At 52.1% G+C, this 27320-nt stretch overlaps 1 protein-coding gene and 1 long non-coding RNA gene across 7 annotated transcripts in view; one reads left to right on the top strand and one right to left on the bottom strand.

Annotated features, from left to right (window-relative positions):
- COL18A1 (collagen type XVIII alpha 1 chain) overlaps positions 1-27320 on the top strand; it is a 110898-nt gene that overhangs the window by 76538 nt on the left and 7040 nt on the right. For 5 of the 6 annotated variants that reach the window (XM_084754296.1, XM_084754295.1, XM_084754291.1 and 2 more), the window contains 30 exons: positions 320-376; positions 1818-1947; positions 6421-6497; positions 6785-6970; positions 7955-7981; positions 8719-8781; positions 8885-8962; positions 9217-9270; positions 9427-9585; positions 10140-10202; positions 11427-11453; positions 13195-13326; positions 13836-13898; positions 15033-15059; positions 16066-16101; positions 16628-16699; positions 17241-17276; positions 17535-17624; positions 19034-19063; positions 19176-19202; positions 19527-19589; positions 19885-19959; positions 20210-20236; positions 20456-20509; positions 20888-20962; positions 22212-22280; positions 22745-22787; positions 23236-23298; positions 26338-26381; positions 26718-26846. In XM_084754296.1, the coding sequence (XP_084610422.1) occupies positions 320-376; positions 1818-1947; positions 6421-6497; positions 6785-6970; positions 7955-7981; positions 8719-8781; positions 8885-8962; positions 9217-9270; positions 9427-9585; positions 10140-10202; positions 11427-11453; positions 13195-13326; positions 13836-13898; positions 15033-15059; positions 16066-16101; positions 16628-16699; positions 17241-17276; positions 17535-17624; positions 19034-19063; positions 19176-19202; positions 19527-19589; positions 19885-19959; positions 20210-20236; positions 20456-20509; positions 20888-20962; positions 22212-22280; positions 22745-22787; positions 23236-23298; positions 26338-26381; positions 26718-26846 (2076 nt within the window). The remainder of the gene's footprint in view (positions 1-319; positions 377-1817; positions 1948-6420; positions 6498-6784; positions 6971-7954; positions 7982-8718; positions 8782-8884; positions 8963-9216; positions 9271-9426; positions 9586-10139; positions 10203-11426; positions 11454-13194; positions 13327-13835; positions 13899-15032; positions 15060-16065; positions 16102-16627; positions 16700-17240; positions 17277-17534; positions 17625-19033; positions 19064-19175; positions 19203-19526; positions 19590-19884; positions 19960-20209; positions 20237-20455; positions 20510-20887; positions 20963-22211; positions 22281-22744; positions 22788-23235; positions 23299-26337; positions 26382-26717; positions 26847-27320) is intronic. The other variant, XM_084754292.1, reaches the window with a different exon arrangement.
- On the bottom strand, positions 18604-26140 carry LOC311581768. Its single transcript, XR_014773887.1, has 3 exons — positions 24924-26140; positions 21533-21662; positions 18604-18864 (listed from the first exon to the last, which is right to left on the bottom strand). It is a non-coding gene; the product is annotated as an uncharacterized lncRNA (long non-coding RNA).

The following is a 27320-nucleotide window of genomic DNA, read 5'->3' as shown; positions in this document are numbered from 1 at the left end:
AAGTAGCCAGTCGACGCAGGTGACAGCCAGGGACATGATTGGGAAGCACTTAACACTCCACATATGCTTCTTCAAGGTCAGCCTGGACTGGGGTTGCTTAGGGCACCTGCCTAAGCTGTCCCCCAAGGATGGCGTCCTAGGACAGAACAGCCATGTCACGGGACAGGAATGTGCAGGCCTGATCTGCAACCTTCTGGCTGGCCTGAGCTTCGAGTCTGACTGTTTTGGACCCAGCAGGTGTCTTGTTTGCTGTCCGATTGATGCCCTGCTGTTGGACCTCTGGTCCTGACCTCTTCCTTACTTCTCTCACACCTTGCAGGCATCTGGAGACTTTGGGAGTGGCTTTGAGGAAAGCAACAAGCCACACAGGGAAGAGGTGAGTCACTATATGTGGTGAGGCCGTCCCGTCCCCCAATTCAGGCAGGGGAAGGGCACGCATTGTCTGTGCACTGCATATACGGGTGTGTATGACATCCCAGAAGTCCCTCTGTCATGTAGGTACATGCCCAGGAGGGATCAGTCTGAGGCTGGCCTTGTATTCCCCTCTGGCTCCCTGAGCAGGAAGTTCTCCTTTAAAGAGAACTTTCCCATTAGAGGTGACCCAGCATCTTCTTGATGCTGCTGGCGAGTGTGGGTCCATAACTGGTTTGTGCCTAACATGAGAACAAAACAAGTGGCATTGTAAAGAAGTTTCCGGATAGCCACAGTGGGTGCTTTTTCCGGTCCAGGGTCCTGGACCCTGCGGGACTCTGGATATGAGAAGGATGTATTGAGTGAACCTCCTGGGTCCTTCTGTACCCTCAGCATCTAGAATACAGAGCCTGTGTTTAAGATGGACCTTGGGGATCAGGGCCAAGAAGATTGCACGATGCTAAGTTGGTCAAGGGTACGGAGCGGCCCCCCGCCACCATTCCTAGAAGAGGTGTTGGCGTCTCCTTGATATGTGCACTGGCAAGGGGACAGGCGGGTCTTAGAGACAGGGACGTAGCCACCTCAGATGCATTCTTTTGCTCAACAAAGTTCCTGGACTCAGTCCAGTGAGGTGGTGGCCTGACTGATGTTCCCAGTTCCAATAAATAGCCTCTCTGTCCCTTGATGGCCATCGGCTCTCCTCCTGCGTATGTGGGTTGGATTTGCAAACTGCTGCCTTTACACAGGGTACCCTGGGCATGACAGATGACAGAAGTACAGATATGCCTGGGAGTGCCATGCCACACTGGATCAGCCTTGTCTGCTGACCACAGGTTGCTTACAACTAGCTGACCTGTTCATTCCAAGTAGTGGCCTGTCCCTGTTGTCACAGGCAACTGTGAGGGGCTCCCTGAAGGGCCTAGCCAGTCTTAAGATCCATGTTGGCATTTCCCTTGGAGGGGTTAAAGGCGTGGACCTCTGGTGTCTTGTGCCCACCCAGGTCTATGCTGTGAACAATGGCATTGAGAGTGTCTCGGGGAGCCCCTCACAGTATCACTTCAGCCAAGGTGCTCCCCAGAGCCAATCCACCTGGACTACACAGCCAATGATAGAAAGTCACCAGGAATGTAGGCCGTGCTGATGTGGGTCACCGTTTTAGGAATTAAGGATGGCTGAGGTATATGACGCCCAACCTCCAGGCTGAGGAAAACCTTTAGTGACTAACTCTGCAGAAATTCATTCCAACCAGAGTGATGATGGTTTTTCTTATCTTCCTCACAAGTCTGTAAAGCATTCCATGTCGTAAGCCGCAAACCCCAGAGACAGACAGAACTGCCAGCTCATACATGCATGGGATAGATGCATGGCAGAATAACACAGCCGGGGTTTCTACTTTCTTCTTGCAGGGTACATCTCTACCACCTAGGCTCCCCCAGCCACCCCCTGTCACTTCCCCACCCTTGGCTGGAGGCAGCACCACGGAAGATTCCAGAACAGAAGAAGTGGAGGAAGGAACCACTGTAGATTCTATAGGAGGTAAAACTTTCCTAGATGTGCTCTGTGTGTGTGTGTGTGTATGTGTGTGTGTGTGTGTGTGTGTGTGTGTGTGTGTGTGTGTGTGTTGGTGTGTTGGTGTACTGGATGAGGGGTGTTTCAGAGCCAGAGCTGTCCCCATCTGCAGTTCTTCCGCCTTCTAAGAAGGTCCTGTTTGGGCAGGCTCCTGGCTGGGTCCCAGGAGAATTCTGAACCAGGCAGCCGTGACATGGCTCTTGTCCTCCCATCAAGTTCTTCCTCTGTATATCTTGTCATGTGTAGGAACCTTTCCAGAGATGCCATCTCCTGGTCCAGGGCCATCAAGTTTGCTAGGAGAGTTTGAACTGATTCAAGGGAGGAACAATGTAGAGGAAAATATGTCCTTAGCCCAGGCTGTGTCATGGGTCAGCATATAGGGTTGGTCATGTCTCCCATGGAAGCCACTGTCTAGACGACATGCCCAGGGCTTCTGGTCCTCAGTAGACAAGGCTGGGAATGTCAGAGACATGACAAATGTGGACTGTGTGTCTTGGGATATTCTGGGTATTACTGTGTTACAGACCTGGTACCAGAACGGCATGAATACCTCCTTCTACCTCACAGCTCTGTGGGATTGAAGTGCAGTGGTTTCCATAGGCTCTGAGGAGAACAGGCTGTGCCTCCCCCTGATGCTGACAGGACTCAAATACTCCGAGCTATGAGACGCACAGCCTAGATTTCCATTGGTTACTAGCTGTGGTTGCAGGTCATACTAGGCTGGCAAGTACCCACTTCCTGGCTCCTCAGTGGGGGCTTACCTCCCACCTGCGCTGTGTGGCCCCAAGGGCGTTGAGGTGGGAGCTGCTTTGCCTCCCATCTTTCTTGTGTCCTGGGATCCCAGAGAAGACAAGAAAACATGACCCCTACTCTACCACGTTCCCCTGGCCAGACCATCCCCACCCATACTGCTATGGCTACTGTCACCACAGAGTTGTCTTTTCCCAGAACTACACATGTGGGGTGTGCACAGTAAATATCATCTGGTTTTCTAGGCACTGTGTCCCTTTTATAATAAGCATCTATATTATAGCTAGTCAGTTATATGATCAACCGCCATGTGGACAGACCACATGTATTTGCCCATTGACCTAGCGATGGGCATGTGCAATGGGTCCTGGTAGAGGTGGCTTCAGAGAAAGCTATTCTGGGGCTTCTGTCCCATCTGCCCTCCCAGCCGTTGTGCAGGTGCTTTGTCTGTTTACCACCCATCCCAGTGCATGGGAGTCCCTGTACCTCACCTCAGTGAGGACGGTCTTTAGACATCGCTGTGTCATCCATGTGAAGTGGCCTGCCTCGTGTTCTCATTTGCGTTACCATGGAAGTGAGCAAGCATCTTTTCCTGTGCTTACGTCTCAGTGTGTGTCTAGATCTCACGCCGGACTTTAATGATCTGTATGGCTTCTTACTGTTGAATTTTGAGAGGTCTCTATGTAGTCTTAATTTAATCACAGTCACTGTCCTCATATTCTCTCTCTTGATTTTCTAATGCCCTCCTACTCTACCCTCTGGGGATACGGGTGTATCTATTTCTTTCTTTCTATCTATCTATCTATCTATCTATCTATCTATCTATCTATCCATCCATATATATCTATCCATCTATATCTATTTATCCACATATAGATATATATTTGTGTATCTATCTACTGATAGATATATCTATATTTGTATGCATAGAGATATTTCCACGGAGTGTATGTGTGTGTGTATGTGTGTGTGATGGTGTGTGTTTGTCAAGCTGGTCTTGAACCTGTGGCCCCTCCTGTCTCAGCCTCTCAAGTGCTAGGATTACAGGTGTAAGCCACAGTGTCTAGCTTCACCTTCTTAACAGCATCTTTAGAGAAGCAGAACTTTGTAATTCTTGCTGAAATTCAATGGTCTTACTTCTGGTGTTGTCTAAGATTCTGCCCAAGGTGCTCCAAAGACCTATTTTAATTCTGTAAAAACACAACAAACCGTCTGTTTCTCCACTTGCTCTCTTACTGTTAAAAAGACCCCTCTCGCCGCTGAGCTGACTCTGAGATGCGGAAAGTGAGCCTTCCACAGGCAAGTCTATTTCCGGGTTCTATTCCACGCTGTGGGTCCTCACGCCCACCATCCTGTGCAATGCTCATCTGTTTCTTTGAGCTGAGCTGTCCATCTTTGGCCTTCTCTCTGAGCCATGGATCTCCCTGCCTGGCTTAGCTTCACCTTTACCAGGTAGATCAGCCCCCCCATGTGCCCCTTGCCTTGCAGTCACAGCGCGGGTAGCGTGTTCACCCAAATCGTGGACTGTGGTTGTTTCCATCCACACATCCACAGAGAAGAAGGAAAAATCCTGCTGGAGTTTTGACGGGGATGGGTTTGGTGGCCTTGTCCTCTTGGTAAGGACTCTTGAGACCCATCCATTGCCTTTGTTTAGGTCTTGTTTGTGTAGTTTTAAATACTCCCCAAGGCAGTACTTTCATGTTTCTAGGAGAGCCTTGCTGCTGCAGGGAGAGCCCATGCTGCCCTCTTGTGGTCAGACACGGCGGTTGGCTCCTGCAGTTGGAGCAGTTTGGCTATGGTGGATAGGGTCTGCCTGGTTAGCCTGAGCAGGGACCAGGCTTATTCCTCACTAAGCAGATGAGCCCATGATAAGGTGTGGGCAAAGACCCTCAGCAGCACACTCCCCCAGAGAGCGATCTCATCCTCACAGGCTAGGAGAGGCCTCCCCCAGAACCCGAAGATTGAGTAAGGGGCCCGAGCAAGCTGTTTGTGCGGCTCATAGCTTTGCCCAATCTCATTTGTGGCTGCAGATCCTCAATCCTGCCAGGTAATGTACTGAGCTCGGCCAGGAATAGCTGTGTGAGCATCAATTCTAGCCTCAGATGGGGCCTCTGTGCCCCAGCCAAGGGGCACTAGATGCCTCTAAACAGTGCTCAAGAAGCAGAGCCCTCAATTGGTCTCCAAGAGATGTGCCATTGGCATGATAAATTTCAAACTGCTGCTAGTGAGATGTTGCTAGGAGTCACCACCAGGTGTCGCCCCATAAGCCTCTTATTAATCACAAGGGGATGGATGGTACCCAGGACACTCAGGAAGGACCTATTATCTAGCTCCAAGGAAGATACGCCCCTGAGCCATAGCTGATACCCAAGGTGATGACAGAAGAGTGACAACTGGTGGTCACGCACGTCTCTGTGACGTTTTCTGTCTCTGACCTTTGAAGTCTTTAAATATTTCTTGTTTGTACACATCTATAAAAACCATTTCTAGTTCAAAGGCTGTCCAGAATCAGGCAATGGGCCCACTGGGCCGAACTTTGGCTCTGGCAGCACTTGTGGCTTGAACACTTATGAGAGACATGAAACCAGCACACCGGTAGGTCCTGAGTCAGGTCCTGAGTCGGTGTCTTCATGTTACTGTTCCCGGAGGAGGAGCCAGGGGAGAGCTGAGGGTTGTCACCACTCCTCTAATCAGTGCTGTGTTCCCTGTATGTGGCTGACTTGTGAAGGACAACCTAGCACTTGGGAAACACTGCAGCATTCAGGACAGAGGTCATGACAAGTGCCACAAATGTGTGTGTGTGTGTGTGTGTGTGTGTGTGTGTATTTATCACTGTGTGTATGCCTATGTGTGTATGAATTTACCACTGTGTGTGTATGATTGTGTGTGTGTGTCTGAATTCACCACTGTGTGTATGTCTGTGTGAATTCACCACTGTGTGTATGCCTATGTATGTGAATTCACCACCTGTGTATGTGTAAATTCACCACTGTATGTCTGTGTATGCCTGTGTGTGTGTGTGTGTGTGTGTGTGTGTGTGTGTGTGTGTGTGTGTGTGTGTGTGTGTACATGCCTTTATGTGTGAGAGACATAATATGGACACTGGGGTCTAGGTGAGCCTCTAGGATTCATCTCTCAAAATTTTCAGTGGTTTTCTATCTTTCTTATATATACACTGCTCTGGATGCACATACACCTGCAGGCCAGAAGAGGGCACCAGATCTCATTATAAATGGTTGTGAGCCACCATGTGGTTGCTGGGAACTGAACTCAGGACCTCTGGAGGAGCAGCCTGGGCCCTTATCCTCTGAGCCATCTCTCCAGCCCAGTTTTCTGTTTTTAAAATTTCAGTATTGGAAGAGGAAAATGTGGTTACGAAGGAGGCTAAAACAAGCCCAGGGATCATCTTGGTGGTTTCCGTTATCCCTGGGGTTGCTTTAAATGGCTGTGTGCCTCTGTTGACTTTTTTTTTCCCCCTCCTGTTGCCAGTGCAAGGTGGCCACTCCCATTCCCCTTCACTGTTGCCATGGCTCCTGCCCTCAGGGCTTTTGGTGGGTGGAAAGGCAAGTGACCATTCCCATAGCTTTTGTTGCCCTGGCTCTTGTTGGGTAGAAAAATAAAACCTGGGCAGTAAAACTGAGAGCCCGAGACTGCTGGAAGCTTCACAGTGTCCTCTCTCCCTCTTCCCAGCTGAGGCCCCTCCCGCCACAGGTTCACGTGGTGCATTGGATGAGAGTGTCCAGAGCCATGGAGGTGGCTTGATGAAGGTGAGGTCATCACTCCATGACTTTGACCCAGGCCATCCCAGAACCCTCAATGCCTTCCACGCCTCTCACCGTGACTTTACCGAAGCCCCCAGGCCCACACTTCTCTGCTGCCCTGTGACTTGCGTGCCACGCCTCTGCCTACCTCCCCTGCACGTCTCCTTGGCATGAATCCTTTTCCCATATCCCCTTGGAGTCCTCCCTGAGATGCAGTGTCCAGAAGATGCAGCCGCGCTGCGAGGTGACTTTGCATGCAGGTTGCAGCAGCCCTGTATCCTCTTTGTCCCTAGGGAGGTCTGAAAGGACAAAAGGGAGAGCCAGGTGCTCGGGGCCTACCTGGCCCCGTTGGGCCCCAAGGTCCTGCAGGCCCAGTAGTACAGAGCCCCAATGCGCAACCTGTCCCCGGAGCACAAGGACCCCCAGGACCTCAGGGGCCACCAGGGAAGGATGGCACACCAGGAAGGGATGGCGAACCGGTGAGTAGTACTAGCCTTCCATTGTGATCTGGGCTGGAGCCGAGGTCTCTGACTGGGGCTAGTGGGAGAGTTGGTTGGGGTCAGAGCAGCGACACCCTTGGATCCTGGGACTCCGACCGGCCTTCTGATGTGCACAGGAGCGTGGAGGCCAGGCAGCCCTGAGCCTAAGCTCTGCTACACAAATGCTGTCTATTGTGGGTCTGGGGTAGCTCAGAGCTTCACCATGACCGTGAATAAATACATTTTAATAAGAGGAGGTTTTATTAAATACTCTTGTCATAAATGCTTATGACACTGGGACTTCAATGGAAAGCCCTCCTAAGAGACATTAACAGTCCAAGATGTATAAAGTGAAAACCCATAAGATTATATGTATTCTGTGTACGTGCAGGCAGGGTCTTATTTTAACATACATGCCTTGCAGTCGTCCTAGTCCTTGGGCAGAGTAAGCAAGTCTAAGCTTTGTACAAAAGCAGAAACAACAGTTAGTCTTAGGACCTATTATCTTACTAGAACAGTAAGTTTTATAAGATCAATTTAAAAATAGTCTTCATCCAGGCGATGGTGGCGCACGCCTTTAATCCTAGCACTTGGGAGGCAGAGGCAAGCAGATCTCTGTGAGTTCGAGGCCAGCCTGGTCTACAGGCCTAGTTCCAGGCCTACACAAAGATACCCTATCTCAAAAGACTCTTCCATGCCTGTGGCGGGGGTGGGGGGGGAGGCGGGGGTGGGGGGCGGAGACTGGTGGCTAGGGGCTTACATAGCAGAGGCATTTTTTTTGTTTGTTTTTTTAGTTTCTCAAACATAGTAAGTCTAAATTTTAAGTGCAGTGTTGAACTGTCACACTGTCAGCCGCAGACAGTTTTCCAGATTCTTAGCTTCTTAGACCAAAAGGGCTTTCAGAGCTGTGTGTCTCTGTGTCCGGTCTTGGGTAGCAGCAGCGGGGCTGCTTCCATTAATGGTGGCTTCTCTTGCACGTTACAGGGTGACCCTGGTGAAGATGGGAGACCGGTAAGTTTGCTCTTTCTCCGCACCAGACACTATCCCGTGTTAACATAGGATCCACAGGCTGATGGATGGTTTCCAGGAGATGCCGGTGCAGAAAGGCAGGGTCACGTGGGGTGTCCTTTCTATCTAACTACGGGCGGCTAAAGGGTGTCCATTTTGATGCTCATGTGACCACCAAACCACAAAGTGTTTGCAGATCCTTAGCGGAGTCAGGGGAGTCAGAGCAAGAGAGGGGCTGCAGCGTTGAGGAGATGGGGTCCTTCATGCTGCCTTGTTCATGACAGAGAGCTTTGCTCAGAATGCACACAACCTGAGCTCTGGCATAACTGGAGGGTTTTTTTTCCTGAGCCCAATGTGTCTATCAAGTTCACAGATATTCGTGTGACACACACACACACACACACACACACACACTGGGCTTACCAACTATGCTGCCAAGGATATCTGTGGTCCCCACAGTGGTCATCTCTGAAGAGGATACATGCCATCGCCAGGCATCGTGATAAGACTCAGTCACTATTCTCCATAGCCAGCGGTGTCCCTCTTAAATCCTGGCTTTTTCTTTGGGGTCCTCTTGTTGGCATGGCTCCTTCTGGCTTTATTAGCCCTCCCTGGACCCCTGGGCGGCTTGGCTCCCATCTGCCCCCTGCCCTGAAATGAGGAGCATTTGGGGGCTCAAGAGTCATTGTGTGAAGGGAGAGAAGTTCTCTCTGTTTAGCCCCTGTACCCCTGTCTTCCAGGGTGACACTGGACCTCAAGGCTTTCCAGGGACCCCAGGTGATGTGGGCCCCAAGGGTGAGAAGGTAAGTGTGTGCAGCCCAGGATATGGCCCCTTTCCCATCTCAGCTCCTGACTAAAAGTGGAGGCCACGTGACCTCAGTGTGACCGATCTGTCTTATATCCCAGGGAGATCCTGGTGTTGGGCCTCGAGGACCTCCAGGACCTCCAGGGCCACCAGGACCCTCCTACAGACAGGACAAGCTGGTAAGTTCCGTCCTTGGCCTTCCCCACACCAGGTCCCAGTATTCAACCCCAGGAACAGCTCCTGATACTGTTGGTCTAAGAGAATAGGATTCTGCTACTTGTTTAGGGTGACAGCCAGGCCGCGGGGCAAAGAATGGTGTCCCACCTGCCATCTCAGACATCTTTGGGTGGTTAGGGGACATCTGGCTGGTGCTGCCTGGTACTCAGGACACTGAGTCTATGTCCTGTGATGGCTTCTCTCCCCCTCCCCTCAGACCTTCATCGACATGGAGGGATCCGGCTTCAGTGGAGACCTGGAGAGCCTCAGAGTAAGTGGCTGCACCCCACTGTCACCGGGCACGTGTAGAACGTGGTATCCGAGACATCAGTGAGGACCCTTGGGGGTGGGGCAAGCCCAGCTGGGGATGTGATGATCGCCCCGCAGGGCCATGTATTCTATGATGGACCATATCTCTCGTGTCCAGGGCCCGCGAGGTTTCCCTGGCCCCCCGGGACCCCCTGGTGTCCCTGGACTGCCTGGTGAGCCAGGGCGCTTTGGAGTCAACAGCTCTTATGCTCCAGGACCTGCAGGCCTTCCTGGTGTGCCTGGGAAGGAAGGGCCCCCTGGTTTTCCTGGTCCCCAGGTAAGTTCTGTTGTCTCCCCTGACCTAGAGCAATCTTTTGACTAGGAGGGGTGGGGGGGGGCAGAGGGGGCATCATGTGAGGTATCTTGCTGGATCTACCTCAGGCCTCCTCTGCTATGCTCTCCATTCAAGGTGGAGGTGATTTCTCTTTTGGGTCACTCTCAGGATGAGGGTGGTAGGGGTAAGCTACCCTATGGTTCTGGGGGTGCTGACCCACTAGCTGACTCTGTGGCACACAACTGAACCACTCTGGACCGGTAAATACATGAGTGTTCCCCCGCCCCTTCCCCAACACACACACACACACACACACACACACACACACACACACACACCGTAGTTTCACCAGCATAATCAGTAGCTCAGAAGGAAGAGCCCACACACATAATCTCCCTACTAAGGTGGTGCCTTCTGGGCTGTGCATGTACCTTGTGGGGGGTGGGGGGGTGGGGGGGGCAGCAGTTTATGTCCTGGCTCGTAGGACGCCTGGCTGCCAGCTTCCCTGCTCACCATGGATCCTGTCCAGCCCATCTGTTTGTACTTCTGTCCTCCAGGGACCTCCAGGTCCTCCAGGCAAAGAGGGCCCACCAGGAGTGGCTGGCCAGAAAGGCAGTATGGTAAGTCAGCCCCTGTGGTTGGATGTCACTCGGCAGACACCTAAAGTCAGTGGAGGGTGGTGGGTCCTGCACACGCTTGGGGGGTCTGTGGAGGGTGCGTGCCACAGGGTGAGGCCATGGACACAGTCTGCATCCTCAATTTCGGGAGATTATTAGTGCTGGAGCCAATGGGGCTCAGGCTCAAGTCAGAGTCTCTATAGGTGGTTTTTGTTTTGTTTTGTTTTTCTTTTTTTGGTTTTTCGAGACAAGGTTTCTCTGTGTAGCCTTGGCTGTCCTGGACTCACTTTGTAGACCAGGCTGGACTTAACTCACAGCGATCCGCCTGCCCCTGCCTCTCCAGTGCTGGGATTAAAGGCGCGCGCCACCATGCCTGGCTCTAGAGCAGAGGTAGGCTTAGGAGTCAGCGCTTCATTTGATTGGAAAGAGTTATTTCAGGTCTCGGTTTGGTTAGATTGGTAGACGTCTGCAGCGGCGAGCCAGCCTCTGCCAACCATGCTCTCCTGTGGTCTCACGCTGCTGAGGGAGGCTACATGGAGAGCCGCTCCCAGCTCTTCCTGGCAATGGGATGAGGATGACCCACCCCCATGCCCAGAAGGTCCTTTTAAATCAGTGGTTCTCAACCTTCCAAATGCTGCAACCCTTTATTACAGCTCTTCATGTTGTGGTGACCTCCAACCAAACTTATCTATATTTTCCGATGGTCTTAGGCAACCCCTGTGAAAGAGTCACTTGACCTTCAAAGGGGTTGCAACCCACAGATTGAGAACACGGTTTTTTTGTTTTGTTTTGTTTTTCAAGACAGGGTTTCTCTGTGTAGCCTTGGCAGTCCTGGACTCATTTTGTAGACCAGGCTGTCCTTGAACTCACAGTGATCTGCCTGCTCCTGCTGGGATTAAAGGCATGCGCCACCATGCCTGGCCGAGAACACTCTTTTAAATGAACTATATGCCCAAAGCTTGTCTCTCTTTTCAGCTAAGCCTAAAGGGCTTTCTGCTCAGTAGGTTCTGAGAGGCATTCCTGGGGATAACATTTTGGCCTTGGGCTTTCTTGGCTCCCCTCCCTACTGAGCTCCCCAGGGGTTCCATCCCTAACAGACAAGGGAGGGGGCAGGAAGAGGCCCAGAAACCACTAGAATCAGCATAAATGGGGCCATTGGTTTGCTTTTTTCTCTGATTGCTACACACATGTCTGAGTTTGTTGTAATCCTGTCCTTTTTCCTCATAGGGTGTTGCGGGCAACCCAGGACCCAAGGTATAAAGCCAACTTTCATTCTGGTAGAGCTGGGGCTGGCTACCTGCTTAGTAAACGTACCCCAGGAGGATGCAGGGGGCACCCCAGTCAGCTAATGTAGTCTTTGGTGGTGACTGGGGTGCGTGTGTGTGTGTGTGTGTGTGTGTGTGTGTGTGTGTGTGTGTGTGTGTGCTTCCACTCAGTTCTGTCATGCTATCATGCTAATGCAGGAACCAAAGGTGTCAGGTTTGGAAATGAGCTAGCTCCCACTGGGCAGGTATCTGGGAAGGCTCCCTGGGAACTCCTAGGGTACCTCAGTCAGATAACCTCAGGAACAGACCTGCCCAATTCAGCCCAGTTCCCAGTGGCACTCCCAGCATCCTCATCCATTGCTGTCCAGGGAAATGTCATGCTGGCCCTCCTGTGTTCTGATGGGCATCCTGGCTGGCACTCAGAGGAAGAGTTGGGGCTGATAGAAAAATCCAGTAGGGAGAGAGAAGAGAACAACACGGGCAACGGAGGGTAGATGAACATGTCAGAAAGAGATGAAAAAAGAGACGGGCTGATTGGGCCGAGTATGTAAATGTGCACACACATGTTTCTCTGTACCATACACGTGTGTATCTGCACAGATGCTGGGATCTACACTCGTGTGTTCCAGTCTGTACATGCACTTGCATCTACACACACACACACACACACACACACACACACACACACACAGTCTTCAAGGATAAATAAGTGTTTTACTGAAGTTAAAGAGGGAGATTAAAGAGCTGTCAGCTCTCCTAGGTAACACACCGGGAACTGGGTAGCTCTGTTTACAGCTGGAGATCCCACACCCACAGGGATGCCTATGTCCTCATCCTGCACAAAGGAGCTCGCTAGTAGAGGCAGCATCTCATGTAGCCCAGGCTATCTTTGAAGCCAGCTAGACCTTTTATAGGACGGTTTGTGTCAGGCAAGGCTTGTCTATGTTTGAGCTGGGCTCAGGGCTTTTCTCATACTGTCACGTGTGCCTCTCGCCGAGGAGAGAACAGTGGTTGTCTTGGTTTTTCACTTCATAGAGGTGAATTGGTACCAGCAGTGTCCCTAGGGCATGCTGGCCCATTAGGTCCGGCTTCAGGGCTGCCCTCCCTTGGAGCAGAACCTTCTGAGCCAGGGCCTCCCTGCTTCAGTCTGCTCCTTGTTCCTGCCTCCTCGCCCCTCCAAGCTCCTGCCTCAGTCTGCTCCTTTGATCTGGTCCCTCAGAGTCCTAGCCAACTCCTACCCACACGTGCTTGCTTCTACATTCTTCAGACTCACGAAGTCATAGTAACACCCGTATCTATGTCACCCAGCCACTTTGTGACTACAGGGTCCCATGCACACCCACCCCGAGGCTTTCTCTCCCTGTACCTTCCGGTGGCTAGTCCTTTTTCCTTACTTTACCTGCTTCTTGCAATCCCTGTCCCTACTGTCAGGGAGCCCAGGACCCAGGGTGACAGGCCATGGTGTTACAGCCTGCGTTGTGAATATTGAGTTGTAGCCAAAGCCACAGTGTCAGGCTTGTTGTGTACCTGCAAATCTCACCTGACCCTGTCGTTTTAGGTTGAAGAATTGTCCGTATGCCTTTGTGGAATGTGATTTTTCTTTTAAAAAAAAATGAGTTTTCAGATTTTTGAATCTCATCATAAGGAAGTGCATTTTCACTGGGCTTGCTTGTAGCTTTGCTGAAACCCCAGGGCCACCAACGGTGACCCTAGTCCTTCTGTCTATGCAGGGGAGCAAAGGAGACCTTGGGCCTGTCGGTGTGCCTGGAGAGATTGGTGTGGCTGGACCCCCTGGACCAGCTGGACCCCCAGGACCGCCAGGGCCACCAGGGCCACCAGGACCAGGATTTGCTGCTGGATTTGTGAGTCTGGATCACTGTGATCTCCATAAAACTTGGGCTACACCCCACAGCTGCCTTCCTTCCAGGCGGCTCACAGCCTGAACAGAACTCTCTAGACAGAGCCCAGCTCTTGTCACCATGTGGGTTTCTTCTGTCCCTGTCTCTGGGCTACCACTTTCTGAGCTCTGAGTACCTGGATGGATTGGCCCAGTGCTGGCCTGGCCTCAGCGTACTCAAAGCACAGCGCTTACGCCCAGGTGTCCATGTCTGTGGCTGCTGTCCCCAGCCCCTCCACCCTTAAGCTGCTGAAGCCCTGCTTATGTACCCAGGTACAATTTTTCTTGCACACATGCAGACCAGAGCCCTGTGGCCAAGCAGGATGCCTACCCCTCAGGGTTCGATTATCACTCACACCCCAAGCTCCGTCAATCATCTACTTGACTTTTCCCCGGCTTCACTTTCTTGGCCTCACAGAAGGCTCCTTCTTAGCAAGGATTGGAGACTAACCATCCCTTTTATGTTCCCTTCAGGATGACATGGAAGGTTCTGGAATACCCTTCTGGTCAACAGGCCGAAGCTCCGATGGGGTGCAGGTACTGCAGGAAGGTCCTAGGTCAGGGGTGTCCTTGGGACACAGCCTTATGTAAGGCAAGGAGTCCCCAGCAGCTCGGGGGTGTGAGCCACAGAACCTCCACCCTAGAAAGACCTGATCCCAAACTGTCCCCATGTCTGGAGCTTGAAGAAGTGACAGATATTAGCCAAAGTTGACTGGCGTTAATGGGGCACCTGGGAAGTCCACCCACATTTCTCTGTTGCCCTGTGTATAGTTTGGTCTGTCCAGAAGAGCTCAAGTCCCTAAGTCCCCAGGCGACAGGCATATCAAGGCATCTGTGTGCATGCATGAACATACTCTATGGCCCCGCCCTGAGGAGCAACAGTATGTCCCAGCCTTGGCTCTGGAGGACACCAGGCTGACCTCTAGTCTCTGGGGTCACCACAAGCAGATGCTGCTATGACAGAAGTTAAAGTAATTGTTGTTGTTATTCTTTTTTTTTTTTAAAGATTATTTATTTATTATGCATACAATGTTCTGCATGCATATGCGCCTACAAGCCAGAAGAGGGCACCAGATCTCGTTATAGATGGTGGTGAGCAGCAACCTTGTGGTTGCTGGGAATTGAACTCAGGACCTTTGGAAGAACAGCCAGTGCTCTTAACCTCTGAGCCATGTCTTCAGACCTTTTTGCTTTTTATTGTTGTTTTTTGTTTGCTTTTTTTTTTGAGACAGGGTTCCTCTGCGTAACCTTAGCTGTCCTAGACTCGCTTTGTAGACCAGGCTGGCCTCAAACTCACAGTGATCTGCCTGCCTCTGCCTCCCGAGTGCTGGGATTAAAGGCGTGCGCCACCACGCCCTGGCTGTTGTTGTTATTTTTAGTAATTTTTTTTCAGTATGTAGTTTTATTTTAAAATAAGTTTAAATGTAGACATGTTCTAAGGACAACAGAAAGAACTCCCATGCAGTTTTCAACTGGATACACTGTTAAAGTTCAGTTACCCCGTCCACAGCTTTTACAATAGAAGGCTCTGCTGAGAGCTTATGCTATGCCATGCCATGCTCATACCCCAGTTTTTGTGTTCACGCAAGCGGTGAGGTTTGGAAAGGGCTAATCACGTAGGATAAAGCAGAAGATCCGAGACATTGATGTTGGTTTCCTCTACTCTGACAGGGACCTCCAGGGTTGCCGGGACTCAAGGTGAGTGAGGGAAGCCTTTCTTGGAGACCTGCCTAGAGAATGAATACTTTGTGAGTGCAGCGTGGAAGTTTGCAAAATGGCGCAGCAGTTTGCCCCTTCCTGCGCATGCGCACTAGTGGGGCCGTACCCTATCTCTGAAGCCTGACAGGATTTTGAGGAGGCCAGCCCCACCTCCTTTGTGTTCTCAGCTTCAGGGAGTGTAGAATGGTACGGCCTGGAGGGCCTGAGAGCTTGTTCTCAGCTTCCTGTGCCATCCTTGGGGACACCAGCTCACAGACTTGGCCCCACAGCCCCCATCTTTTCAGGCTTGAGTCAGGCACCTCAGGACAGGGGCAAGAACACCAGAACAGTCCCCACCAGGGGGTCCCAACTTTCTAATTGGCTTCTGCTGCTGCCCTACGCCTTCCAGAATGTTTTTCTGTGACTTATAAAACAATGGACATTTCAAAGGGCTAGATTTTCAGATGGCCCTGTCCTGGACTTTTCTTTTAATGTTAAGAAGTTGCTTTAGAGGACTTGTTTCTTTCTTTCTTTTCCTTTCTTTTTTTCTTTCTTTTTTTTCTTTCTTTTTCTTCTTCTTCTTCTCCTCCTCCTCCTCCTCCTCCTCCTTCTTCTTCTCCTCCTTCTAAGACAGGGTTTCTCTGTGTAGCCTTGGCTGTCCTGGACTCACTTTGTAGACCAGGCTGGCCTCGAACTCAAAGCAATCCACCTGCCTCTGCCTCCTGAGTGCTGGGATTAAAAGTGTGCACCTCCACTGCCTGGCCAAGGACTTGTTTCTTATACTGGACTTGGCAGGGCTTCTACAATATCCAGAACTATCCAATCCCCATGATGTTAGGATATATTTCTTACTGTAGGACTCTGGGTCCCTACTTTGTCACCCAGGATTCTAGGACCCAGGATTCTAGGCCAGGACCATGCTGGGTGATTAGCAGAGGAGAATGTGGCTTGGCTTGGGGGTGGGCCAACTGACACCCCAAGTTTATGGAGCCCTTTGTCTACTTAGGGGGATCCTGGAGTGGCGGGGCCACCTGGAGCCAAGGTAGGTGCTTCACCCAGGGCTGGGTATACTGTCCACTGGGGATGGGAAGACGCCTGTAGAGACCAGAAAGCGCATCCCACAGGCCTTAGTAGACCAGGATATGTCAGGCCCCTCTCAGAGGCAGCCAGGCCTAAGAATAGGATACCCGGGGCGAGATCCCAGTGCAGTCCTGGCCTTGTTCTCCCCCTCATTCTTCCTCATGTGTTTCTTATTTCTTTATAATTTAACATCCCTGATTCAGAGAAAACTCCCCAGGTCAAGTCCCTGCCTTAGGGCATCCCCACATATACCTGCACCAATTTAGAGGAAATGAGCTTCCTCCCCCGGCCACCTCCTCTTCCCTGCCCCCACCCTCCCATCTCTTCGTCTTCCTCAAGGGAGAGCTCTGTCCCCCTCCAGGAGCTGAGGCAGTAGCCAGCAGAAACCTAGGCCGTGGCCATACCCATGGTTGCTGTGACCTCCTTCCCAAGAGTCTTTGCTGCATGGCTGCAGGGCTGTCTCTCGATCTACCATTTGTCTGTTCCAGGGAGAAGTTGGAGCAAACGGAGGCCAGGGCATCCCTGGCCCCCCAGGAAGAGAGGGTGCAGCTGGGGCCCCGGTGAGTGAGAGGGGGAATACATAAAAGAAGCCACCAGGGAGAGAACCCTAGGGGTATCCTGGACATCTGTGTCCCCCACCTGCTACAGTGGGCCTTGTGGAGCCAAATGCAAGCCTGGCCAGGGTTCCGGGGGCCCATTTCTATTCCACAAGGTTCTGGGGGCTGGAAAGATGACTCAACGCCTAAGAGTACTGACTGCTTTACCAGAGATCCAGTTTGATTCTCAGCCACCACATGTTGGCTCACAACCATCTATACTGGGATCTGATGCCCTCTCCTGGCATGGATGTGAACTGCAGATAGAGCACTCAAAGATATAAAATAAATAAACACATACATACATACATACATACATACATACATACATACATACATCTATTTTCTAAGGTTCTAGGAAACACAGAATCCCTGTCTGCATTGGGAGCCAGGCTCAATTAGGCTGGTCCCTAGAGGGACCCTAGTCCTTTCTTTTTTTTTTTTTTTTTTTTTTTTTTTTGACCCTAGTCCTTTCTACAATGACCCATTTCCTCTGTCTCTGCAGGGGCCAAAAGGAGAAAAAGGGAACCAGGGAGAAAAGGTGAGTGTCTCTGAAGCCATAGGTATACAATGGACAGAGTTGAGCTGCCTAGGCCTCAGGGTAAGGGATCCCATCATGCCTCAGCCTCAGGCCCAAACCCACCTGGCTACCCATGTGACATCACAGAGTTGAGAAGAGATCCTTAGATCAGCAGGAGTAGCTCTCAGCTACTGTCACAAACCTAGTACCGAGTACCAGGGCTATGGGTAGGCTCTGGGGTCCTGGCCAATAACCAGAATACCTGTCATTCTCTTCCAGGGAAACCCAGGAAAAGATGGAGTGGGGCATCCAGGCCTCCCTGGCCCCCCCGGACCTCCAGGGCCTGTGGTCTATGTGTCAAATGAGGATGTAAGTACACTGTGGGGTGCTGTGGGGCTCAGCCCTCCATCTAGGTACTGCCCATAGTCGGCCTCATCATAAGGACACAAAGAGCCCTGGCTTCCCAGGAAAAGGCTTGTTGGCTAGAAGCTCTCTCCTCGCCAAAGCTTCTCGGCCTTCCTGGCTGTCAGGGCTACCCTTGCCCTTCTGTGGTGCCTGCAGCAACATATTCAAGTGGCTTAGCCCAGAGTAAATGGGTACCTCACAACCCCAGCACAGAGCCCAGGGGCCAAGCTGCTACTCAAGCTCACTTCTCTGCATCAAGAAACCTGAATCTCTGGGGAGGAGATGCTGAGGCCAGGGGGAGCTGGGAATGCAGGGGCGAGGCTGCCCTGGACAGAGCTGGAACATGACTCAGGTGATAACCAGGCTCAGATCCCAGCTGCAGTTGTCACCTGTGATCCTGGATGGTTACTTTACCTTCTGCGATGTCTCGGTACCCTCAGTTCTGAGACGGGGACAGGATAGCCCTGGGAGCAAGGCTGTGAATGGTCCCAAGAGTGCCTGGCCCAGGCCTCACGCATCCAGGAGTGGGCAGACACCACAGAACTGATAAAAGAAGGTGGCCTTGCAGTGAGGCCTTGGGGAGGAAGGCAGAGTCAAGGACTCTTCGACCTGGGTCAATCCAAAAGCCACAGCTGGAGCCGGGTGTGATGGCGCATGTCTTTAATCCCAGCACTTGGGAGGCAGAGACAGGTGGATTGCTGTGAGTTCAAGGCCAGCCTGGTCTACAAAGTGGGTCCAGGACAGCCAAGGCTACACAGAGAAACTGTCTCAAAAAACATAATAATAATAATAATAATAATAATAATAATAATAATAATAATAATAATAATAATAACAAAGTGGGTCCAGGACAGCCAAGGCTACACAGAGAAACTGTCTCAAAAAACATAATAATAATAATAATAATAATAATAATAATAATAATAACAACAACAACAACAACAACATAAAATAACAAAAGCCACAGCTGGCCATCTTTATTTTAGGGGACATTGGTATGACAATGAGGCATAGGAAAAGCCCCCAGTAGGTGGAGCTGCCTCCACATGGTGAACCAGAGCATGTGCTGCAGATGTGTAACAGGACTGTAGGGTGACACCAACAGGAGATGTGTGTAACTGGGCTGTAGGGTGACACCAGCCCTAGCTGCTCCAGGCTGAGGAGGGTGACTCCACAGGAAATGGGTCATTTGTCACCTGGACACCTGCAGAGAGAACCCAGTCATACTGCTGAAAACATAGTTTTCTTCTAACTACCTCTCTGGACTAGCTTTGCTGAGCTTGTGACTAATGCCACACCAGGCAACTTTCAACCCTAAGGCAGCTTTCTTTTCTTTCCCCTCTGATTTGTATTTCCTGACGGCATGGGGACAGAGAGCAGTAGTAAGCACACCAGGACCTGAGGTAAGTGCCATCTTGCTTCTAAGAGAGTCCGTAGAGAGCCCAGGGGGAGCTGGGTAAGAGCACCAGTGAGAGCAATGTGTCCCCAAGGCTCATGGTGCTCTTCTTTCCACAGGGCAAGCCAGGGTATGCAGGCTTCCCGGTAAGTAGCTTTGCTTCAGAGTTGCATGCGTGCCCAGCAACGCCCTGACACGGGGGTGGGGGTGGGGCGTGGTGGTGGTTAGTGTGGGCTCTGCTCTTGATACATACAGGACAGTCATGTAAGCTTGGGTGGGGACAGTGCCTGTCCTTGAGGTCGTGTTGCTACCAGGGAGATAATGGGGTCTGGAGGGCGTAGTGTGGTATCCCCTCCACCTGTAACTACTGAGGCTGGCCCAAGACCAGGGAGCAACCACAGGGCACAGGATATGGGATTTATGGTGACAAAGGATCAGGAATCCTCTTTTGTATCTGGTCTTCACTGTAGGGACCTGCCGGACCAAAGGGTGACCTGGGTTCCAAAGGCGAGCGGGGTCTTCCAGGGCCTAAGGTAAGGGGCTGGGGTGCCTTCTCATTTTCCAAGAGCCAGAGTGCAGCCTTATTGCTGTACAGTCCTACTACTGACAAGATCTGCTAGCCTGTCTACCCAGGTGATGGCTCTTGGGGCAGGCTGGGCCCTGAGGTTACTGCGACATGCCATGTCTGTCGCCCTAACTCAGAGTCTGGTTATAACCTCCCCATGGTAGGCCAAGACCTCCTTGTTCTGTTTCTGCTCGGGGGGGGGGGGGGGTATCTGAGGCCTTGTGGCTGAGCCCTGACCTGTCCTTCCTGCCCTGCCATTCCAGGGCGAGAAGGGAGAGCCAGGTACTATCTTTGGCCCTGATGGCAGAGCCCTGGGCCACACCCAGAAAGGAGCCAAGGTGAGAATGAGGTTGTGGTTCCCTAACATTTGTGAAGACAGGATGAGTGGGGGTGGGGTGGGGGTGGGGGAACCCAGGGAACATCGATCTGTCCCTCAAAACCAGACCTAGTCCCTAATGCTGTGTCTGTCCTGTCCTCCTAGCATTGTCAGCTGCCTTGGTTGCCAGACTAGCACAGCTAGACGGGTGCAGGGACTCTAGGAGGCAGTGAGCCATAGCTACTTGACAAAACCTCTGATTCTCTGTTCAGGGAGAACCAGGCTTCCGAGGACCCCCGGTGAGTAGCAGCGTCCTTCTCTGTTACACTGAGGTCGGCATGGCCCAGGGTTTGTATCAACTGCAGCATTGAAAACATGGGGGAAGGGGCTGGTTGTGCCAGATGGCAGCAGGCAGTTCCTCCAAGATGGCAGCCCTGGTCCTTTCCTTGGGTGGCCCCTCCCTTCTCACTAGGAGGCTCCACCCACCCTTCAACTCATCATTTTTTTTTTCTCTGTAGGGTCCTTATGGGCGCCCTGGGTACAAGGGTGAAATTGGTTTCCCTGGACGACCGGTGAGGATTTGGTGGCCTTACAAGTTGAATGTAGCGGGTGGAGAGCCCCTGGGCCCTACAGAGGGCTGGGCTTTGGAGAAAACGGACAGCTGACCTGCCTGTCCTTCCCTGGGTACAGCTATTGTACCTATGTGGCCAGTGTCTTAATGTGTATCAGAGGTGCACCTGGCTAAGAGCACACCTCATCTGATGTGCCATAAGGGGCCCTGGGCAAAGAGGGGGCTCTGACCTGGGTCCTTCAGGTCAGTCTCCTGCCTTCTAGCCTCTGAGGAGAGAGGTTGCCTGGGGGCTGGACTGTGAAGGCTTGGCCGTGGGAAAGATGGGGCGGTACACAGGCTGTTCAGTGTTCAGCAAGCCCTGTCACTCTGTTCTGCCCAGGGTCGTCCCGGAACAAATGGACTGAAAGGGGAAAAGGGGGAGCCTGGAGATGCCAGCCTTGGGTTCAGCATGAGGGTAAGTGTCCTGCGATGGAGAATGGGTGGGAACAAGAATGCCTAGGCCAGGGCCCCTCGGCTCACGTGCCAGGCAGTTTCAGATGGCTAGTAATGTAGCCAGACATGTTGGTTCTGATGGCGCACTTGCATAAATACACACATAAATATATGTGTGGGCACACTCACAACTACACATGTGTGAACATAGCTGCACATCCCTATACCCAGAAGATGGAACCGTGGAGCCTTAGGGTCTCCTTTCTCTGGATCCACTAACACAGCTTTGTAACGCCTTAGGGACTTAAGGATTCTTTTTTATTGTTGTTGTTTTGTTTTGTTTTGTTTTTTGAGACAGGGTTTCTCTGTGTAGCCTTGGCTGTCCTGGAGTAACTTTGTAGACCAGGCTGGCCTTGAACTCACAGGGATCTGCCTGCCTCTGCCTCCCGAACCACGCCCAGCTCTTTTTTTTTTTTTTTTTTTTTTTGTCTCATGGCATTTCTTGCCCCTTTCTACTGGTGACAGTCGCCTAAGAGTCTCAGGGACTCCCCCGAATGATCACGTTCACCCTGAGACTCCTCCTGTCTCCTACCTGCTTTGCATAGGGCAGAGGTGGGTGTGGAAATCCGGATCTAAGTCCTTTAGAGAGTTCACACTCCCGGTGGCCATTGCTGCTGTTGGTTTCTTGTCAGCTGCCTCCTCTGTGAGCGCCAACTAATAACCTGGAAAACCAAGAGCTAACTGCGGTGTTTGCGGAGCTGAAGGACTGACACCGTCCCCCCCCCCCCCACATCTGCCCCATTCCTCTCCTCCCCCCCTGCTGCTCCCCCCACCCCATCCTCCCGTGTGTCCCTGTTGTCCCTGTCCCCCGTCCCATCCTTGCACAGAGGTAGGGTGTGGCTGTGGGGGCTTGGGCCAGGCTGTTCCTTTCTTTGAGTAAGTGAAAATGCGACTTCATTCATTCGAACCAAAGCCTTCTTAAGTGACCTAGCCCCAGGTTTGCAGCTAATGATCTCAGGAGAAACAAACTCATACTGCAATTATTCACAGACTATGTGGCTCCAGAGTCCCCTGGTCAGGAAACAGGCAGGCCCAGATGGCAGGCATATGATATGCGCCAGAGTCAGCAATGCATTCTTGGTTTTCACATCATCAAACATATTCAGCTTTCTGATATGAGTGCTTTTCAGCCCATGCCTTTCTTCTTCCCTAGCCTGTACTGGTGGTTTAGCTGTGACCATGATTAACCAGAGCTTTCTGTTCCTCCACAGGGACTACCTGGTCCCCCTGGGCCTCCAGGCCCCCCCGGCCCTCCCGGGCTGCCCATCTATGACAGCAATGTAAGTGGCCAGAGCCTCATGTTGTACCGGCTCCTCCCCCATCAGTGTGGCCTCAGAATCCTCTCTGGGTGTCTCTGGGATGGGTCTGTCGGGTAGGCTGTTCCTGGGGCCTGTGGATGAGCTGTGAGTCTACACAGGAGTAGCTCTGGGGCTTAGAGACAACTTTAAGCTGGAATGACTCAGGTCTCGACCCCAGGTTCTAGGGGCACCTCAGTTTTACTAGACTTAGCAAGGGAAGAGGTGACCTATAAGGGCAGGTCACTGTGTCTAGGACTTTTGATATAGCACGCCCCCTCCCGCCCCCACCGCCACCTCCCCACACTTCAAAACTCCTATGGAAAGGATGATGGTTTGGCTCTGGGGAGGGGCCCTGGAACTTCTTGCCTTGGGGACCCTGGTAGTCTTGCTTTCTAGAGCACTGTCCCTCAGCACACGCTCCCTTCCCCCATGCTTGTTCTTTGTAGGCGTTTGTGGACTCTGGCCGACCTGGACTACCGGGACAGCAAGGTGAGAGCTCCAGGGCTCGCCATGCCTGCGGAGGTCTGGGAATAATAACATCAACCGTTAGGGAAAATGAAGTTGCGAGACTCTCTGCTAGCTCTGGGCAGCTTGTTCCTGAGTACCTCTTAGGCTATGCCTGCAACCAAACCCTGCTCCTAATACCACACACATCTGACGTGGCTGTCCAGAGAGTCTAACTAGGAGGGGCGATGGTGCTGGAGATGACCACCCAAGATGGAACAGTCCTACCTACCTGTCAGGAGGGACATAGAGCAGTGGCTTCCCACCCCTCCCCCACCTTTGTCCCTCACAAGCCCATGCTCCCCAACCCCCACCCACCTGCAGCCTTTCTGGTCTAGGCCTACCGCATGCCCATAATAGCCAGGACTGGGGACATTAGTGGGAGGGGCCCTGACCTGACTTTTCCTCATAGCCTTGGGGTCTCTTCCTCTAGGTGTGCAGGGGCCTTCAGGACCAAAGGGTGACAAAGGCGAAGTGGGCCCACCTGGGCCACCAGGTGAGCATCTTCTGCACTGTCCAGACTGAGGGTTGTTGGGTACAGCCAGCTCCAGGGTTAGGCACCAGAGCTCTTGGGGTGCTGGGCATCCACTAAACGAAGGTTGCTTTCTAACCCTCTGGAGAGAAAAAGTGCTTTGTCTCTCAGCTCAGGAAGTCCTGATAAAACCTGGATCTAGAGACACTAGTCATCCTTTCAGCTTGGGGACCAGGGCTGGGACGGTGAAGGGAAGAACAGCTGAGTGGGATGTCCCACCGCTCCATTCACTGACCGACACCAGTGGGTGTCCCCTGCCAGCTCCCATGTTGGTCTGACCAACCACCACGAAGGCCATCTGGGAAAGCAGGATAAAAGTTGAGAAGCCGCCTGTGAGATGGGGGAAGGATCAGCCTGGGAGAGAGCTGAGGCCACACCCCCTAGGCCACAAAAGCATCCGTATATACATGTGCTAGTGGGGTGCCTGCTCACTGTCTCCCAGGCCCCCCCAAAGCCAAAGCAAACACCAGCCCCAGGTGCTGCCCGCCAACGGCACTCAAGAGTGTGTGGCATTACAAGGAAGGCACAGGCATTCGATCAAAGAACCAATCAGTGACGGAGAGAGAATACCAGGTACCCAGGCCTCCTGGGAAGTGGTTACCAGGCTGGGACCAAGTCTTAGAGAATATCGTGTCCCTAGGGCTAAAAGGAAAGAGGATCGTCTCAGAGGGCAGAGGGCTCTCTGGATAAATCCCCGGACATGAGAGTTCAGAGTTCTAGGGGGAACAACCCCCTCCCTGACCCACCCACCCAGAGAGAACAGCAAGGGTTAGCCAGCTCAGCACCTAGCCAGTAGAAAGCACAGAAAGAGAACAGAAGGTCCACAGAGAGTGGGCACAGCGATGGTCTGCCACACTGGTCACTGGTGAACCAAAGAGAAACAGCAGTGGAGGGCAAAATGGCCCAGAGTTTCCAAAGCGAAGAAAAGATCTGCAGTGCTTCCCACAGTGAAAAGATGCAGACGAGAACTGGCCGAAGCGAAGAATGCCCAGAGACCTTGAATGTTTCAGAACGTCACAGGGAGGCTCTCGCTGCCCAAAGAGAGTGGCCTTAGCGGCAAGCAGCCTGGTGTGTGCAGTATGAGCCTCTTGGCAGAGACAAGCTGTCCCAGAGAGGGCGGGGAGGTAGGCAACAGCTGACCAACGCAGCAGGAAGAGTACAGGCTGCATGGCCGCAGACCCAGACTCTGGAGCACAGTCTCTCTAAAGTTTAGCTGAGGTTAAGGGTGTAGATGACCTCGAAAGAAAGCCAAAACCAAGTATATGCAGCTGATAAATGACACACAAAACGATGCAAATCAAGATGAGGAGGGAGAAGGAATGCAGAGAGCAGGAACTCGTACAAAATAGAGGACAGAATAGATTTAAACTCACGTTTTCAGCAGCTGAGCACGGGTGCTTCTGATGGGAGGGGACTGGCTGCCCAGAGAGACAGAAGGGAGGCCGCTCCCCTAGGACAAGGCAGGGATCAAGATGGAGGAAATTGTCTGGGGAGAAGGGAGCTAGCGATGGCCTGCAGAGTGCTTATGTCTCTGTGTCTGTGACCAAGTGTATCTTAGGAAACATTGCTGGCAATAGAATGACACTCACCTTGATCGATGTCAATCTAATAGGACGATCCAGTAGCCGAGCTCATGTGCCTACAACAGCAGAGCCTCGGGAGATACAGGAAAATCGACAGGAGTAGAAAGGAAAATATGCTGTCATCTGAGAAATTTAACCTGGACACAGAAGGGCTCAGTAGCCACCAGGTGCTTGTCTGCATCATCTCTGGCCACTTGCCAGCCACAGGGACAGTCCTTGCAGGCAGAAGCAGGCTTAGGGGATTAGGTGGCAGTCTTGTGAACGTAGTGGATGTCCTTGGTGAGTGAGCCGCCTGTATTGGAGGACTGCGCCAGCAGCAGCACTGGTCCAGGCAGCTCGCATGTCAAAGGAGAAGCAAAAGGTACTGAGGCAGCCAGAGATGATGATGTTTTCAAAGCATCTCTTAGAAGCCTGAATAACTGTATCCTCTAAAGCCTTCCCTGGGCTGGGTCAGTGGGGCCCCTCACTTATAGGTCATGGGGAACCAAAGACTGGTCCAGTTCTACAGACTAGGTCCTTGGACAGGGACTAGAGCTCAGGTCTTGCTAGTAACCATGGTCACCTCCAATCCTAGGTGACACATCTTTAAGGTGGCTGGGCCATAGGGACCATGGAATCACTGTTCAGGACCATCTCATACGACAGCAAAGGGCCGCCAAGACAGTAATTCTACAAGGCAGGGGTTTCCAGGACAGCAACAGGAAAAAGTGACCCAATGTTTCTATCTCTGAAAGAGTGGGCTAACCCTTTGTTCACAGAATTACATTCTGTGGAATGTTTCTGTGCCTCCAGGCCAAGGTACTAGAAAGCAGACATCACATTTGATGAAAACAGGATGCCATTCTAGAGGCAAAAATAAACGAAGTTATGTTTTATTTATGTACGAAATAGCAAAGATCAAAAAAAGTCCAAGGATCAAGCTAATTCTTTGAAGATGCCGTAACATCTCCCCATCTCTGTAAACTGACAGAAACAATGGGGAATGGCTCAGAGGAGGCGCCCTGGGCCTTGCTGGTGCTGCACCTGAGGGGACAGGACCAGGCTTCTTGAAGCAAACGGCCTGGGAGGAGAAGGAGCCAGCGTACACAGATAACTGAGTCTTTGATGCATACCCGCCCCATGAGGACCTGTGGGGTGATGAGTGAACGCATCTCTCCAGGCCTCTGGGTAGAGAGAGCGCAATCAGAAAACCAATGGCCAGTCATAAACGTTTACAAATGCAACTCTGGGGCGGGGGGTGGGGGTGGGGGGGAATGAGCAAAAACTCTTTTTTTAAAAAAAATCCATTAACCAGGAGTAAATTTAAGAAAATGTGTGGTCCTTACACGAGTCAATGAAGGCAGGCAGGGTAGGAGGAGGGAGGTCAGCACTGTCTGCTGTCATCTCAGTGCATTGCCAACCCTACCTCTCCTTCCTGCAGGTCAGTTCCCCATTGATTTCTTCCACCTGGGAGCTGAAATGAAGGTGGGTGAGAGTGTTGGTCAAGTTGAGGGAAGGTGGATGTCCTGATGAGGTGGCTGGTGTCCAGGCAGGTGCCTTTGTCCCTGGTGATACGAGCCTAATGGCGATCAGCCAAGCCACCGTTTTGTTGTTGTTGTTGTTTCGTTTTTCTGGCTCCATGAGGAATAGAGGCCATGTGGTAGCATCCCTCCCACTGGACACTCACTGTCTTTTGACAGTGGGGGTGGAGCTGAGCTATCTGGGAGGGCAAGCACTAGGGACCAAGGGGAGTGCCCATGGCACATGGGGTCAGTACCAACCTGTCCCCCACCTGGCTCAGATAACCATTTCCACCCGTAGGGCGACAAAGGAGACCGAGGGGATGCTGGACAGAAAGGAGAGAGGGGAGAACCTGGGGCTGCTGGTGGTGGATTCTTCAGCTCAAGTGTACCTGGACCACCAGGCCCCCCTGGCTACCCTGGGATTCCGGTAAGCTTGAGCCCCGGGCTTCCTGCAGGTGTCCACATGCTGTGGACTTGAGCCATGGTCACGTGATGCATTATGCCTGGTTGTATACTTTCAAAGACTCAGACCTAACCCTGCAAGCTCAGCTGCCTGAGACCTCACATTTATTGGCTCGGAGCTGGGTGGGCTCATGGACCAGGGTGGCCTCGTGGACTAGGGTGGCCTCATTTGTGCCTCATGGCTGCTCTCCTGCTGTTACCCATCTGCCGTGGTCCCTAGCTTTGAGCAGCACTGAGCAGATCCCGGGGTCGGAGCATCGCATCTGTCATAAGGACTCAAGGGAATAGCGGGCCTAGCTTCTGCTTAGAACACTGGGAGGCCTTGGGGGCTATTCCTCTGCCTGGGACCACATTCCCAGCAAAGGGCCCTGTGGTAGACAGGCCTGTGCGTGTCTCAAAGGCTCCTTCTGCCTCTGGGGCTGTGAACAGATCCAGTCCC

Source organism: Acomys minous (genome assembly GCF_964271855.1).
Source record: "Acomys minous genome assembly, chromosome: 13".
Classification (NCBI taxonomy): Eukaryota; Metazoa; Chordata; class Mammalia; order Rodentia; family Muridae; genus Acomys; species Acomys minous.
The sequence above is the reverse complement of the archived record's forward strand: the minus strand, read 5'-3'. Positions and strand labels throughout refer to the sequence as shown.